This window comes from Acomys minous (genome assembly GCF_964271855.1).
Source record: "Acomys minous genome assembly, chromosome: 17".
NCBI classification, from domain to species: domain Eukaryota; kingdom Metazoa; phylum Chordata; class Mammalia; order Rodentia; family Muridae; genus Acomys; species Acomys minous.
In genome coordinates this window covers 26,882,455-26,900,047 of record NC_140500.1, presented here as the reverse complement: position 1 = coordinate 26,900,047, position 17,593 = coordinate 26,882,455, and the positions used below count along the sequence as shown (strand labels likewise).

At 47.0% G+C, this 17,593-nt stretch overlaps 1 protein-coding gene across 31 annotated transcripts in view; it reads right to left on the bottom strand.

Moving 5' to 3' along the window:
• The window catches only part of CACNA1C (calcium voltage-gated channel subunit alpha1 C), a 557,751-nt gene that overhangs the window by 74,125 nt on the left and 466,033 nt on the right, over positions 1-17,593 (bottom strand). For 15 of the 31 annotated variants that reach the window (XM_084766391.1, XM_084766418.1, XM_084766395.1 and 12 more), the window contains 5 exons: positions 10,798-10,930; positions 10,305-10,434; positions 8,850-8,909; positions 4,866-4,972; positions 2,467-2,554 (listed from right to left, as the gene is read on the bottom strand). In XM_084766391.1, coding sequence (XP_084622517.1) covers positions 2,467-2,554; positions 4,866-4,972; positions 8,850-8,909; positions 10,305-10,434; positions 10,798-10,930 — 518 coding nt within the window. Of the gene's footprint in view, positions 1-2,466; positions 2,555-4,865; positions 4,973-8,849; positions 8,910-9,052; positions 9,113-10,304; positions 10,435-10,797; positions 10,931-17,593 lie in introns of all 31 variants that reach the window. The other 16 variants (XM_084766402.1, XM_084766399.1, XM_084766397.1 and 13 more) reach the window with 3 other exon arrangements.

The window sequence follows — 17,593 nt, the reverse complement described above, 5'->3', positions numbered from 1 at the left end:
ATGATCTCTCTCCTCCTCAGGCTGTCATTGGTCATGGTGTTCATCACAGCAACAGAGAAACCCAAGTAAGACATATCTTTGCTAAAGAGAGACATATACTGTGAAGAAAATGAAATTATGACATTTGCAGAGAAATGGATGGATCTGTAAAGTATTGTATTGAATGAAGTAACCCAACTCAGATGGACAAAACTCGCACGTTTTCTCTTCTATGCTGGTTGTTGCTCTTGGGTTTTGTATTTATCCTGGAGTAGGTGTGGGAGTCTGGGAACCAGCAATGGGCTAGTAGATAGGGAATACACTTAGGGAGAGGGACTAGATTAAAGGAGGATGAATGAAAGTAGAGGAGGGAGATGTTGGGGACAGACATGGCTAAGCAGGTATTACAGTGATGGGCTGAGGAAACAAGGGGTTAGGGAAAGGGTTAAGCAAAATAAAGTGCGCATGAAGAAGCCACACAGGAACTCTGACCTTGCAACCAAAGCAAACATTATAATAAAATGGGAATAGAATACATATGAAAGAATGTCCTCAAGCTGGGCACACGCCTTTAATCCCGGCACTCAAGAGGCAGAGGCAGGTGGATCTCTGTGAGTTCAAGGACAGCTTGGCCTACAAAGTGAGTCCAGGACAGCCAAGGTTACACAGGGAAACTCTGTCTCGAAAAACAAAAACAACAACAAAAAGGATGTGCTCCTGGAGGATACAGAGAACTAAAGGTTTACGTGGAGATGGGGGAATGGAAGTTGAAAAAAAAATCAGAGGAGTGAGTGTGTTAACCAAAATTAAGGATATATGAAGAAGTCTTATGAATTCCACTAATTTTATCCAAAGAGTTAAGAATTTCAGTAGGGAGGGGGAGGGGCTCCGGATACCTAATTCCAACTGAGGAGCTAATGACAGATGGCTTCTGAGGAATCGAGAGTCATTTTTCTTTGGAGGGTGGGGCTGGCCATGCCCCAGTAGCTAACCCTCCCCACCTCATGCACATATGAGCAGCACCAAATGGACTTAGTTTGTGGGTTACTTAAGAAGACAAGAAGTTGGGGTGGTGGGTAGGGGGTAGGAGCCCCCTGAAGGAAAGGAGTGGGGTTAGATAGGATTGAGATGCACTGTAGACATCTGTAACTGTTTCAAAAGAAAACAGCTGGCCCCACACGAAAACGCGGACTTTGCGGCTAAGTGGGTAACGAAAATGTGGCCCATGCACACAGTTAATGAGATTTGTAAGACACTGGATGGAAATGGGGAACACTGCACTATGTGAGGTGACCTAAGCCTACAGAGACAACAGCTGCAGGTTCACTCATTTGGCTTTTAACTAAGTGTGTGTGTGTTTAGGTGGGAGCAAATGTGGATAATCTCCAGGAAACAAGAATGAGGACAATGAGATGGGCAAACAGTGGCTTCAAGGAAGGGGCTGGGGAGGATCGTAGAGCACATGAGATAGGAAAGTGGGGTAGGAAATACCGAGGGCAAAATGATACAACAGGGTGTGATGGGGGGAGAAGTGAGGGGAGGAAAATAAGCAATTAGAATGAGGTATGAATACTCCATAGGAGAAAACCTGTTATGTTATAAGTCAATTAAAATAATAAATGAATAAGCAATTAAATAACAACAAAACCATGGTTCTTGGAACACCCAGGTTATGATTACTAATATTTGGCTCCAAAATAAATTACCTTTTATCCTCTTTAAAGGAAAATCAGTGAGGGTTGTTAGTTTTGATTTATTTATTATTTGTTTAATCTATCTATTGCCTTGACAAGGGATTGGGAGACCAAATAATATCATGGTTAACTCAAAAATAGCTTCTCTTTTGCCTTAGTCCTACCTATCTGAATGTTACCTAAGTGGAAGAGTACTGTGTGTGTCTTGTGACATCTCTCTGCTGAGCCAGGTAAGGAATGAATGAGGAAAATTCAAATGCCAGGAAGGCCACTCCTTGGAGCCAGCCTGGAAACTGCACTGTAGACGCCTCCTAGGGACCAGCTGGGAGAACCATTCAATGCTATATAAACTCTAGATCTTGGTAAGGTATAACCAACAACTTCCCAGTGTCTTGGCCCCTTTATGTCTCTATCAAGTCAGTACAATTCTTTGCTTGTGCTGTCTTGATGCAAATGAGTGCTCCTGGGACCCCAGCCTCAGTGTCCACCTTACCAAGAATCAGGTCAGGTACACAGAGACTGATCATCACCTGAGGTACTATGTACGCATCTGTGGGTGAGGAGGGCTATCCTTTGAGACACTCTTGCTCCTTATGCTCCTTATAAGACGCTTATGAGAGTAACTCTAACATGCTAGACACTTTATCTATCTATCTATCAATCAATCAATCAATCTATCTATCTATCTATCTATCCATCCATCCATCCTGTAGCCCATCCTTCACCTCAGCTTCCACCAGTCAGAGTGATGGCAAATGTTTACTGCCTGCCCACCCAGACCCTCTTAGTTCACCTTTAGTCCCTTGGCCCTGTTGATGGCCCTCAGTGGCCTGAGGACTCTCAGCACTCGTAAAATCTTCACAACATTGATAGCGCTGGACCTGGGAGAGAAACAGAGCAGGTGATAAGTTCCCATACCTGTGTTAGAGTAGAGAAATACATGTGACGATGCTGTCCAGACATCTTAGACAGACTGAAAACATGTAGAATCTGTCTTGGGGACTGAGAACTTCTAGTACTCACTGGTAAGAACCTGGGGCCTCTTTGGGACCCTGGGACTTTGCTAATAGTAAAGACACAGATGGAAAAGGGGTGGGGGTGGGGAATAGCTCAGGGTAAAGGCTTGCCTGCCATGCTTGAGGCCTTCTTTTGGTCCTCATCATCCGAGTAGGTAGGGATGTGGTACAAAACCCAAGTCATCAGCAATATAATACATGACTTAACAAGTACCTACAGCATCAAAAAGGGATACTGAAAGCAAGCCAGGCCTGAATTCAGTCCTCACTGACGCTACCCACCAGCTGAATCACTCAGAACACATTACTTAATTTCCTGTGCCCTAGTTTTTCATCTGGAAAATGAGGCAGTAATTAGCTCCCAGGATTGTTTCAGGGATTGAAGGGGGATTTATGGACATTAGGAAGCAGGGACACAGCACGTATTATGAGTGCAGCAAGTAAAATGGCGTGTTTGCTATTTTGTCTGCCCAAAACATCACTATACTGCATACCAACTGTACGATGGTGAACTTTAGGCCTTGTGGTTGGAGATGGTAGGTATGTGGGAAGAATTCTAGAATATTTCCACACACAGTGCCCAGGTCATTGCCTACTAAAGTGTATAAATTCTACCATGGTTCAGGACAGTAGTGTTCCAAGAAAAATGTTTAAAGAAAAAGTGGTGTCCCCAAGAAACATGGAATGCCAAGGTCATGCCAGGATTCCTGGACACCTTGGTCTATGGTTACCTCATGAGGAGTGGTGGCAGGTACTCCCATGAGCCCTTCAGCAAGGTGACTATATAGATTCTGTCCATCCAACTAAAGAGGAACTCACTAACCACATTCATCTGTTAAGCAGCCTCTGCAGAGTGTTGACCTGAGGTGCTAGTTAAAGTCCCTTCCCCAGCTTGCCAAGAGGACTCCAACTTGCCTTGGGACCAAAAAAAGGAGTCTGATGTGTAAGCAAGTGGTGGTTTTAGTCTTCCCATGTCAAGAGGAAGCTAGTACAAAAATCCAATTTCTCTGCCTCATGGATCTTTATTTCAAAAGGCACAAAGGACACTCCCAACTATCATTGCTCCCACAGCATCACTGGGAGGCAGGAAGTTGGTACTGCCTCACCAGGCAAGGGATTTAAAAGACAGATGGGAAAAAAAAACAAAACAAAAAGTCAAAACAACCAAGAGGAATTACTGGGTCAAAGTGACACAGTGACTTGTGGTAGTGTTGGGCTGGGAGTCCAGATGTCTGTGCTCCCAGGGTAAAATCTGGGGCAACATAATTGATGACCAAAGAACAGGTTCTGACTTCCATGGCCCCCATATTGCCATAAAGGCTAATGGTGAACCAACCTTGGGAAGGGAGACCAAAGATGCTTGGGATACAAGTCTTTCTCGGTCATTGGTATAACCTTGGCTAAATCCTTCCACGACATAAACACCAAATTTTATAACAGCAGTTTCCTTGCCTACCTTGTAGGTGTGTGTGTGTGTGTGTGTGTGTGTGTGTGTGTGTGTGTGTGTGTGTGTGCATGTGTGTATACCAAGGAAGAACAGATTTGTGACAATGTTTTAAAATTCAAAGTGTAGGATTAATAAGCACAGCTGTTAGGATAGGCAGAAGCTCAGAGTCAAATTTCTTTCTAATCTGAGCAAGGTTTGCAATTTGACCTTACAGTGAATCAGGCTCCAGAGTTTTATAGCTCACATCTTGCACTAGGCCATCAGAACCTCCAGGGTGGATTCTTTGTAAGTTATCCAGCAGGTTCCTCTGGGCAGCTAAGATTAAGAATTAGTACTCCCTACCATCCTCCTTCTCAATCTCTCTTTTCCCCCTTCTTTTTCTGTAACACAAGGTGTGTGTGTGTGTGTGTGTGTGTGTGTGTGTGTGTGTGTGTGTGTACAAAGTGTGACCTATGCCGAATAAAAAGTAAAAAGAACTGTGGCTGCTGTCAAGTTAGGCCCTATGTTCAATCCCAAGTACCACAAGGAAGGAGGGCAGGGGAGATGGGGCGGGGGTGAGGAAAGGAAGGAGGAAGAATCACAACAAACATCTTGGCTATTTTAGGCTCCACCCCATTCCAATCATAGTCACACTCCGAGAGTCCAGAAAGAAGGCTCCCCAGGACTTGGCTGACTTCCTTGTGACCCTGTTCCTAGCTGCTCGACGCCATCTTGGGTTGAGGGACTCACTGGATGCCAAAGGAGATGAGAGACACGCTGACCACCAGCAGGTCCAGGATATTGAAGTAATTTCGGCAGAAAGAGCCCTTGTGGAGGAAAGCCCCGTAAGCAGTCATCTGCAGGGAGGCAGAGAAGAGGAGTGAGTGACCTGCCCTGGGGTCAGAGACCACATTCAGACACCACGCTTCCTGCCTGCAGCATCAGCAACCCCAGGGAAGAGCCAAGCACTGCACAGGCACAGCAGGGAGGACTGAAGGTGACGTAGTGCCAAGAAACTCCACAGCTGCTCACTTAACCACCAAAGAACTGCCCCAGCTCAGGAAACCAAGAGGTTCTGACAAGACTCAGGTTCTTTAACCCAAAGCCCCTTCAGATGGGCACCATCGCGCTTCTCTGACATTCCACTGTCCTTCATCCCCAGGCCAACACGGCTCTAGCCCTCAGGGCCCCTCGCCGCTTCCTCATGGGGGATGCTCCCTCTTTGTGCGCATCTCCTAACATCCTTTCCACATTTTTCTCCTCAGGGCCAGCTGAGACACTAGGCATAAAAGGAAGGATGGGACGTGGCCATATGGGTGTCCAACCATGCTGACTCATCCAAGATGGAACTGAAAAATCCCATACCCTAGAGAATCCATCTTGGCAAACTGATCAGCTTCCTTTAGAGTCCAGTGAGGTCTACTAATAATGGCTGCTAGCCTCTCTCCACGCCCTGGCCTCTGCTGTGCTTGGGCTCTCTGTCAAATGTATAAGCTCAGTGCTACTGTCTGCCTTCCGGACTATATCTGGTATCTGGGGTCCTTCAAAGAGTAGGAGCTCGGTTCAAAGGAGCAAGGTGGTATAGTGATGTAAAATGACAACACTACTATATTTCATGTGCTTTATGGAAAAATTAACTTTCTGTGACTCATTTTCCCCCTCTGCCCATTGGGATAATGGTGACCCTAGGCCCATGGGTTGTGAGCACCAGTGGAGTAATTATTCATAAAGCACTTGGAACATGTTTCTGCACATGGAAGCTCCACAGTTTGCTCCCTATTGCTTGGGTTTGAAAGCTATATTCTGTCTGTACAAGGGAGTTGTGTCTTTGTCTAGAAAGTGTGAGTGATATTTCATGGTTTTGCGAGGCAAAGCAAAGGGGACGTTCTCTGAAAATGTTCAAAATGAGAACATGTAAGGTGATGAACATTGTTACAGAATCAGGCTGATGTCGCCTCCAGTGCTCACGTCGCCTGTAAGCAACTGTGCATTCTGTATAGTTGGACTTTGCTGACTAAAGTAAAGGCTCACAGGAACCCAGGATGAGCCTGTAGAAAGCTACGGGTCACAAAGCATCTGCACAGATTTGGAACTGATGGTTGAGAGACCAAGAGAAGTTTCTTGGTCATCTGGAGTCCAGATTTTCTCTTTGGAATCAGAGCGTGTCCAGGGTGGTACACCCAACGACCAATACAAAAGCCAACATGGGGAAATTGGCAAAAATAGCTCTCGCGACCTAATTCTTTCCGTTTGTCTCCTGCAGCAGGAGATCACAGGGGACTCGGAAGCTGCGTTCTGCAGCAGTTTTTAAAAGTGGGGAGATTACATAAAAGGTTCTGGGGGTAATATGGCTATAGAGCTCTCCCAAAAAGTACAATCTGAAGGGTTCACTGGCCGATGTCTCTGTGAGGACTTGGACCCCAGAGAGTAGAATTAAGTGGCTGCCACAGGTCATATTCACCAGAAAGTTTTGGGCAGGGGGGCAAAGTGGCTTGTAGTACAATTTCTGGCTCTTGACTTTGGGCTCGTTTTGTCGGGGACCATTGAGGTAGAGCAGGCCTTTGGAATGCATGAGGATGCTGGGTGGGAGGAACGGACGTGCGTCCCAGCAGGATTAGGGTAAGAACAAGTTACGAGAAAGGGGAAGCAGACACCTGGAAGAGAGGACGTTTATTTGAAGTCTATGTGCATTCATGGCACCAGGAAAAGCCAGGCCCAGGTACCTGTACAAGTGGCTTTCTTTTACCCTTGTGCTACGGATTGTTACCCACTCGGTCCCAGCTTCCTGAAAGCTTTAAGCCATTTCTCAGGAACTAAGCATCTGTACAACCGAGAAAGGAACCGAACGAGACACAAGCTTCCAAGTCCTTTGAGCTGGAGGGGAAGCCGTCTCCTACCATCCAATCCTGGACAATCACATTTCGCAAGGTGTTCCTCTAGGAAGAAATCAGTTCATCATTGCCGTAGCTGGTCCTGAGGCTACTTTCCTTCTCTGGACCAGTCCTTTCCATTATTTGGACTAACTAGTGTGCTTCTACCTGTCCTGTCCTTTTAAAGACAAATGGCCCGAGGCCGTTCAACAGTCCCTTAGGGCAAATGAGGGTTAGGGCACCATCACAGTCAGTGCCTCAGCAGGATGCAGCGCCTCCCACTGGGCAGAGAAACCCAGGTGTGGGAGGCTCTGGGCACCATCACAGTCAGCGCCTCAGCATGAAGCAGGGCCTCCAGCTGGGCAGACAAGCCCAGATGTGGGAGGCGTGGGAAGTGGAGGGAATGTGGGAGGGGTGTTCAGAAGCACAGCAAGCATAAAAGAGACCGGAAGCAGAAGAAGAAGGAAGAAGTGGGGGAAGGGCTTGCCATGGCAATGCTTGCAGAGACTTCGTTTCCGCTTGCATGGCAATCCTAAGGAGAAAGCACCATTGAAATCCTCAAGTGAAGCTCGGCATGGGGTCCTGAGAACCGGGCCACAGAGATTTTCTCATCCTGGGAAAGATCTCCTGGTACCTACATGCAACCTTGAGTCGAGGGTATGACAGCCAAGCAGCTCACCATGGAAAGGGACCCTGTCTCCCCCTCCCGACCCTTCTACACTCTCTGAGCAGGAAAGAAAAATCTGAGGAGGCACACAGTTGGCGAGCATAGGAAGCTAAGGGCCAGCACAGAGGCTGAGTCTCTGAGGTCTAAGGACGCCCTGGGAGGCACACGGAAACGCCCAACTCAAGCTGTATCTGGATGAGACAGAAATGTCAAGCCCACTAAATAGCCGGCCATGATATGAGGGTTTTGTCAGGGAAAGAAAGGTCTGTAGCTGGTGCACTGGTGCACACTCAGAGCGGGCGCCTGCTTGTATCTACCCCAAGGATGAGCTGAAGAGAGGCCGACGTTTTTCAGGAGAGGGTGTCCCGGGCAAGTGTCCCAGGAAGACGCTTAAGCTGAAGCCTGCACTCAGAGACTATGACCCCTCTGTTCTGCTTAAGGGTGAAAAAATCTCCCCCTTGCTCAGAGAGAAGCCAACATCACTACCCAAGGTCCTACAGGCCAGGCGGGACCACATAGGCCGTGTATCGATTTACAGGTGCAGACATCTATGTAACAACCTGTAACAAGACCTCTCCTAGGTGCTTGCAGGTTACCAGGGGGTTAGAGCAGGAGGTTGCCAAAGGCTTAGAGACAATCTCTAGCTGTCGGCTGTATTATCCAGTTGAGATGCCGCCTCCCAGCCCTGCTTCAGGCCCACCGTTACTGTCCCATGGCCCCAACTTTTGCCTAGCCCTTATGATCGTCTTGGTTCTAAGGAAGGTGTTGATGACAAGTCTCAAGAGAGGGGCCAAAGTGACTCCTCCACGCGTGTTAACTTTGTTAGAACTTGTGTGGCATCTCCTCTATTCAGGAGGTGGGATGGAGAATTCAAGTAGGGTTGGAGAAGGTGCGTGCACACATGTGTACTGAGCATTGCTGACAGCCACCCACCAGGCTCAGCCAGTGATGGGACAGCACTCACGGTGACACAGCTAGCGTGGGGGGACTTTTCTAGGCCTAGGCTTGCTGCTAAGTGAGCAGAAGGGAGCGGGGTGGCAGGGTAGGTTTCTTCTCCTGGCGTCTGAGCTGGGACAAAGTAATAGACAGCACGAAGTGAGGAGGACACAAGAGAGCCAGAGAGCGAAACAGAAGAGTCAGCCAGACAGAGCAGAGACACAGAGAGGCAGAGAGACACATGGCTCAGGGGGGCATTACCTTAAGGATAATTTCTAATGTAAAGATACTAGTGAAGACATAGTCTGCATTGCCTAGGATCTGAAAAATAAGCAGAATTGGATTAGTGGCTCTGAGAGTGCACCCAACACCAACAGGAGCATGTGTTAGCAACAAGACAGACAGCAGCAGAGAGCTGGGACTGGCAGAGAGAGGAAGGAAGGGAGAGGGAGATGGGGCGTTACCTTCAGAGCAATTTCAATGGTGAAAATGGTAGTGAAAACAATGTCAAAATAAAACAGAATCTGCAAAACAAAAAACAAATAGGATGGGGGAGGGTTGGGGGCAGGACACAAGCAGGATGGGGGTGGGGGGGAGGTCAGTGGATGGTCACCAGAAAAGGAAAAGTGCTTCAAAACAAGGTGCATTCCCCACCCCCTCCCCGACACCGCCAGAGCTGGTCCACATGAAGACAGGGGAGGAGGCTAGTAGGAAATGGCTCCCACTCAGGGCTAGTGCAGGTGCCTTTGGCTCAGTAATGGTATCTCCAGGCCTGTGTGGGAAGTTTCTAGGGCAGGCCTTGGCAGGAGCTGGTCTAAGCAGCATCTGTTCGGATGCTTCTCTCATCAACTCAGTTTACTTGCAAACCCAGAGTACACCACGGTTTGTTGGTCAAAAGAGCAGAGAATGGGTTTGTGTTTGAGGGGCCACTAAACTGCTCAGCTCTCACATGGTCAGAGGAGCATCCTAGGTCAGAGGAGGACATTTACATTGATGTCACGGCCCTGGGCCCTAGGAAGGAAGTCTTCCAGGTCAGGCTAAGGACAAGCTATAGCACTGATACTTGATTCCATCTTGGGAGATGGAACAGGGATGAAGCCACTCCTGCTGACCTCAGCAAGACAGCCTGGGGCAGGCAGATGCCAGAGCCGAGAACACCGCTTCGGAGCAGTGGCTTTCCCCTTCTTACCTATGTGGCTGAGATATAATAAAGCTTTGGGGTTTTGAGACATATCAATTCTTATTTTAAGTACTTAATACTGATCACCAGAGCCTTGGGATTTATTCGATTGATACAGTTCTTTTTTTTTTTTTTTTTAAGAATGCTAGCCTTACCACTGGCACCTAATTGCTGGTGCCCCTTCTTGGACAGAGGAAACGGGAGCAGGGCTTAAAACCAGCGGCCACATTGCTGACTCACAGGCAACTTGAGCTTCCTGGGGGGAAACATCTACAGGCAACAAGATGCCTGAGCCCTGTCCATTATCAACTAGCCAGATGCACTTGAGTACGTGCTCTCTTGCTTAGTGAAGACCCCCAGGCTGAGTTTTCTATCAAAGCCCCAATCTCTTAAGGGGAACCATCACCACTGTACATGGACTATGAGGGTTCACAACAGGCCTCCTAACTGAGCAATGACGTCAGCAGCAGAAGCCGTGGGCCTGCTCCACTCTCTCAGAAGGACGGGGTGCGGAGGACAAAACAAGAGGTGCATACATGGTTCCTGAAGGAGGTGTGCTGGACGGGGTCCTCAGCAGCCAGAGAGATGCTGCTGAGCAGAATAAAGAAGAGGATGAGGTTGGTGAAGATCGTGTCATTGACAATGCGGTGGCACTGCAGGCGGAACCTATGTGGGAAGGAGGAAGATGAAAGACATGTCAGGCAAGATGGGGTACCATTCAGGCCTCAGGAGCCTGTCCCCTCAGTCCTTCTAATCCGTACTGCTTAGCCTACGGTGTCTTGGGGTAAATGGACTTGGTGAAATATGGAAAGCAAACCCACTGGCCGAGTGGAAATGCCTCACACATCCTGGGAAGGGAAGTGACTGCGGACCACCTGGATTACAATCCAGGACTCTTGATTTGGTGTCTCCATATAAGTTGTGGGGAGCTGGGAGTACCCAGGTCTTTCCTATAGGTTATATACAGGCATGCCTTAGGTTTGGATCCAGGAGGAGGCAGGCTTTCCATTTCCTGACATTCTTACACACCTGTTGTTTGGGCTGAAGATGAAAAACGCGCTGGCTTCCGGCATGGGCACTGCCTTTTCCTTAAGGTGCAGCTCAGACAGGGGCCGGGGGCGTGGCCCCACAGGCATCTCAGGCTCCTCCTCTTCCTCTTCCCCTGTAAGGAAGAGAAAGAAAGGATCCATTCTCAACAACTCACTCTCACCTCTGTGGTTTCCTTTCAGACACATCCTGCTGCAGGATCAAGACGTCCCTGGTGCCTCTGAGCTATGTCATGCCAATCTGGGCAGGTCGTCCTCTGTTAGAGAGAGATGTTGCTGGAAATATATAGTTCTAGGTGCTGTAAGTAGGATGAACCATGTGCTCATGTTTGTTCAAACTGTTCTGGTTTTAAGACTGAAAATCCTGTATGCTGGGAAATCTCCTAATACCGAGGGAGAAATAACTAGATGATTAGTTATTCTGACTGGAAGGTGCGAGAGAACAGGCTGGGTAAGCCCAGGCACCACCAGGTGTCACCTATTTATCTTAGCTACAGGTGAGAAAAGGGGACGGCTTAGTGAATACCTTCTGGACAATTCTATTCTTCAGACACCCAACGATCAAATGAGGGAACGCATTATTATTTTCTGGCAAAGCTGACACGGCCACATACTGCCTTCTAAATATTTATTTTTATGCCCATAGACACACGCTACTTTCAGCTGTAATCAGCGAGCCTTCCAGTTGCAGTGGACGGTAGCAAACGGAAAGACTCATGGTTGGGGTAGGCGCCAAGAATAAGTGACAGTTGTGTGCTCAGCCCTAAATAGAACACTTATACTGAAGGCTCAGGGAACATGGCAGAAGAAGGGATGGACCTGAAGACAGGAAGAAGAGCCGCGGGACGCTATCTTCCGGGCATGACAGCCATTGTAAGCATGAGCCCATTGAGCTTGCCTCTGTTGGGCCTGTCTGAGACGAGGCCTGTCATTAGCCAATCATGTACGTGGAGAGTTGTATGTGCCCCACCTCTCCTGCTGAACTACTAGCACCATTGGATTCTGGGTAGGGGCAGTTATTGTCTTCCGCTGTATACCCATGGAAGAGCCCACCAGGCTGCTATGGACAGTTACACAGACAGTGCCGATTAAACTTAGTGAGTCACAGAACCAAACAAAAGACATGAATGCAGGGAAGGGGGTGTGTATGGAGGCGGGGGAGGGAGATAGAAGAGGTGGGGGTGCGGTAGGAGTAACCAGAATGCACTCACACCATATACATGTATAAAACCGTCAAAGGACAAACTTCATTAAAGTTAATTTTAAGCTGGGAGTGGTGGCGCACACCTTTAATCCCAGCACTCGGGAGGCAGAGGCAGGTGGATCGCTGTAAGTTCGAGGCCAGCCTGGTCTACAAAGCCAGTCCAGGTTAACACAGCCAAGGCTAACACAAAGAAATCCTGTTTAGAAAAATCCAAAAAGTAAAATTAAAAAAAAAAAAATAAGCTTAACAAGTTATACTTCAAAACCCCTCTATTTCCGCATGATTTCTCAGGAAACAAGACTGGGACAGTAGAGCTCAAGCAGTGACAGGAGCCTTTCATCCTGATGTCAGACGCTGACATCAAGTGAAGGGGTCGTTTTCTCTTCTGGCCAGTGACCACAGTTTTGGAAAATTAAAGTTGAACAGTGCCTACCTAGCCTGCCTCACAGCATCATGGGAGAAGGCACCCTGTGTGCTTCTGGTCAGATGTTCTTGGACATGCACAGCCTGGGAAAGGGAGCAAGGTCAGGGATGCTCCAGAAAACGCCTTCATCTAAATCACAGCCCTGTTTCTCTCTGAATGTGGCTCTTCCGTTTGGTCTCCCTGTGCTCAGCTTCTCCTATGCCGGGATAATAGTGACAGTGCATAGGTATTTCAGGACGCTGTCTGGCACGCAGCTGAAGCTCTCGACGTGTCAGCTCTCGCACTGCCATCTCTACCCACAGGACAGATGCTGAGCATATGAAATCAGTGTGCAGCATCTTTCACAGTCTCACCCTTGCCTGATTTGAATTTCTAACAAACTATCTGCTCAGACCCAATCATTTCCTGGCCAGTAACTTAGAAACAAGGCCTTTGCACATGTAATTTATTACGATGGACTCTGAGGGCCATACGTCTAATGCTAGTTGCTCTCACGAGAAGGTCTAAAGGCACACAGACGTTAGAAGGCCATGTGAACAGAGACAGAGGCAGAGCCTGGCCTGCTTGGTACTTCCGGCTCCCACAAGGAGTTGAGGAGAGGCAGGCAAAGACTCATCACAGAGCAAGCAGAACGGGGATGGCTCTTACTAACAACTTGATGTCAGACTTTAAGTGCGAGAGAATCAACTTCTTTTATTTTAAGGCATCCAGTGTGTGGTTATTTCTTAGGTCACAGGAAGCTGTAATACCATGTGCTTCGGGCTAGGCTAATGCCCCACCCTCTCTGAGTTTCCCTTCATTGCCTTCTCTGCAGAGCCGACAAGAATGTCTGCGCAGGAGACATGGATATGTGAAGGGGACTTGTAGGGGAAAAGGGGAGTGGACGAACAGGTGTGGGAGGGAAATAGGAGAGGGTAGGGAGCTGAGAGTAACCAGAATGCACTATACATACATACATATATACATGCATGTATGTATCAATTTGTATGTATGTATATATATATATGTGTGTGTGTGTTAATGTGTATGTATGTATATATATGTGTGTGTGTATTAAATTGTCAAGGAATACATTTAATAAAATTATTCTTTAAAAATTATCAAATTATGCCTAAAACTAAACAAACAAAAACACCTCCCACTGCTGGGAAGGCAGAGGCAGGTGTGTCTCTTTGTGAGTTTGAGGCCAGCCTGGTTTACACAGTCAGTGTCAGGCCAGCCAGAATTATGCGGAGAGACCGCATCTCAAAAACAAAAAACATGAAACAACAAACTCATCAAAAATTCTAGACAACTAAACAAACAGCCAAAAATCAATCAATCAATCAAACAAACAAACAAGAGCCCTACCAGTATTTTCCCAGAAAACACACTTTAGAGAGTAGCTTCCCACCAATGTTCTGAGTACCGGGGCTTCAAGGGTGCCCTTCCGCCCACGCCTCTGTTCTACCTCCCAAGTGCTGGGGCTATGTGCATGCGTGCCCACGTGATCTGTGGAAGGAACTCTGGGCTTTGTGAGCGTAGACAAGCATTCTATTGGACGAGCCAGACCCCCAGCCCAGGAGCCCTTAGTTTTGATGATAACTCAACTTCCACACTTTCCTAAGCAACATAACTACAACCCCCACCCCTGCCTTATGTGCCCCACCAAAGGCCCATGTGACTCCACTGAATGACCATGGACTTCGTCCTCTGACTCTGTGAGTGAGTCAGCTTTTTGCCCTTAAAGAGTCACAATCTCTGGTATTTCATTAGTGACAGAAAGCTGACCAACAGAAAAATTAAAGGCAAGTGTCTATGAGAGGCTAAAAAAAAAAAAAGCCAACACTCTATTTTCTACTTCGGACAATACATCTTAAGATCATTGTCACAGACATAAGTCTGCCATCCCTCTGACATGCACAAGTTGAGGGGTAGAGGGGGCGATTAAGCTTGGCTGGGACTCAATATGTGTGTGAAAGGACCCCAATCCAGACTGATCCCCACAGTGTACGTGGGCTGCATCCTACAGGCCTGGCCAGCTTGGGACAGGCTCCACTTGGGGCCAAGAGCGATATGTTCCTTTACTATAATTTTATTTAAACTTTTAAAAACATACACGAGAGTCGAGAGACTGGAAGAGTGGCTCTCTATGCCTGCTTTCCACATCTACTAACATTTGGCCGATCGAGTTTTACTTATCTTTTCTGCTCTCGCTTTATGAGATTGCTGAAACGTTTTTAAAGCCACTTCTAAACACTTCAGACTCTAGACATAAACACTGTAGTAGTTTAGAAACAGAATTACCACATTATTATACTAACACGATTAAGAAAAATCTACTTAAAATAATTTAGTTTCTAGTCCATATTCAATTTTCTCTCAATTATCTCAAAAACATCATTTTAAAATAGAATTTGTTTATGGGGGACGTAGGCAAAAATCTTTCCATTGCATTGAGTCATTGTTTCTAGCGAGTCTTTAATAGTCTATGCAGCCTTCCACATCACCCCTTAAGGGCTGGACACACTCTCCTTTTCATTATATGTGAGCCACAGACTCCAAACCCTACACTTGGCCTGCAGGGAGAAGGGAATGAGTGTGGAGAGGAGAAGAAGCTTCCGGAGAGCAGGGTCATCACACTGTTATACCCAACAGAGAACTGGTGGGAGGAAAGCAACGTGGAAACCCAGCTTTGCTTAAAAAGATGGCTCAAGAAATGAAACACCACCAAACCAAATAAGCCAATTAAGAAATGGAGCTCAGAGATAAACAGAGAATTCTCAACAGAGTAACATAGAGGAACACTTAAAGAAATGCTCAATGTCCTTAGTCATCAGGGAAATGCAAATCAAAATGATTCTAAGATTCCATCTTACACCCATCAGAATGGCTAAGATCAGGAATTCAAGTGACAACACATGCTGGCGAGGATGTGGAGAAAGGGGATCACTCATTCACTGCTGGGGGGAGTGCAAACTTGTACAACCACTTTGGAAATTAATCTGATGCGGTCTCAGAAAAATTGGGAATAGGGATACCTCAAGGCCCAGCTATTCTACTCCTTGGAATATACCTGAAAGATGCTCCACCACACAACAAGGACATATGCTCAACTATGTTCATTGCAGCCTTATTTATAATAGCCAGAACCTGGAAACAACCTAGATGTCCCTCAGTCGAAGAATGGATAAAGAAACTGTGGTACATTTACACTATGCACACTACTCAGCTATTTAAAAACCAAGGAAATCTCGAAATTTGCAGGCAAATGGATGGAACTAGAAATGATCGTCCTGAGTGAGGTAAGCCAGGCCCAGAAAGACTCACATGGTATATACTCACTTATGAGTGGACACTAGCCCAACAGGATGTCCTCTGAGAGTCTTCACTCAGTGGGGGATTGGGACAGATTCTAGGATTTTCTATTGGGACTCCAGGTGAGGGTGGCATGGGAGAATGGGGAGACAGAAGGACCCAGAGGGTCTAGGAACCCTATAAGAAGACCATCAAGGTTGGCAGATCTAGATCGGGGCGGGGGGGCGTGGGGCTGCACAAACTGCTGTACCAACCAAGGACAATGCATGCAGTAAGCCTGGACCCCCTATTCAGATCTAGCCAATGGACAGCACATTCTCCACAGTTGTGTGGAGAGCAGGGACTGACTCTCACATGAACTCTGGTGCCCCCTATTTGACCACTTCCCCTTGGTGGGGAGGCCTGGTGGCACTCAGAGGAAGGGGAAGCAGGCTATCTGGATGAGACCTGATAGGCTGTCATTACATGGTGGGGGAGGAGGTCCCCTTCTGACACAGGCCTAGGGGAGGGGAACAGGGTGAAAGAGGGAAGGAAGGAGGAATGGAAAGATACAATGAGGGGATAATAATCAGGATGCAATCTGAATAAATTATTTTAAAAATTAAAAATTAAAAAAAAAAAAAGACGACTCTCAGCCAACTCCTGGGGTTACCTGCCCAATGCAGCCTAACATTGCTCTGAGAAGAAAGGTCATTAAAATTTACAATTATTTGGGGCTGGAGAGATGGCTCAGAGGTTAAGAGCACTGACTGCTCTTCCAGAGGTCCTGAGTTCAATTCCCAGCAACCACATGGTGGCTCACAGCCATCTATAATGTGATCTAATGCCCTCTTCTACCGTGTACTGTATACATAATAAACAAATCTTAAAAAAAAAAAAATTTACAATTATTTGCTGTGTGCTGACTTCAAGCTTGGAGTTTGTGACAAATTGGCAGCTTGAGGAAGCAAGCCTGAGGTTCATACCAGGCTGGGGCTTCCAGAAGCTGGATGTGTACTGTGTAAGGAAATCCAGGACCTCTGACGTTAGAACCCTCTGGGAGGAGACAGCCCGCCAAGCCACGCATCAGAGAGAGGCCCGGACTCTAGTCAGCAAGAGTTCCTTTTGAAACACAAGACCTGAAAGCATTTTATGGAGCCACAAATGGGACATCTGTGATGGCAGCTGCTCTCATAGTGTGTGATGCCGCCTGAGTAACGACAAGATGGATTCTGGATTGACTGTTATTAGGTGAGCACAGTGCAGCAACATATGCTATACTAATAAAATACCTAAGTTGACAGTGATGGCAGCCTGAGAGGGGTAATGAAAGCTTAAACACAGCAGTGGCATAGGAGCACAGCTTCTTCAAGCATGGGTCATGACCCCAAAGGGGGCCTTGTAACTGAATACTGGGGTTATAAAAACTTTGCCCATAGTGAAAGGTTTATGAAGGTGCAGTTGCCAAAAGAGAACTCAAAAGCAACGGTGAGGTGAATCGGGGATGCTTCTGGAAGCACTTGCTCGTGTGTCACACAGCTTTCCTGCAGCCTAGGTTCTAAGACCCAGCATGCACTTCCACTGTGTTTGGTGCCACCCAATGCTATGCCAGTGAACATTGCCTGGGATGTTACAATTCAGATTTAACACCATCACGTATCATAAAGTACATACAGAATAGTCTGCTCCTGCAGATACATAACGGTTTAATTGTGGGAAACAGGCAATATTTTACTATCATCACTCCTCTAATGAAAGAATCAAATTATCTTTGGATTCTCACATGTTAGAATGCTAGATTTTAAAATTTGCCTTTTGAGTTGCTGACTTGAATGCCATTAAAATTTACTAAATGACTTTTGGCTTGGGATTAGG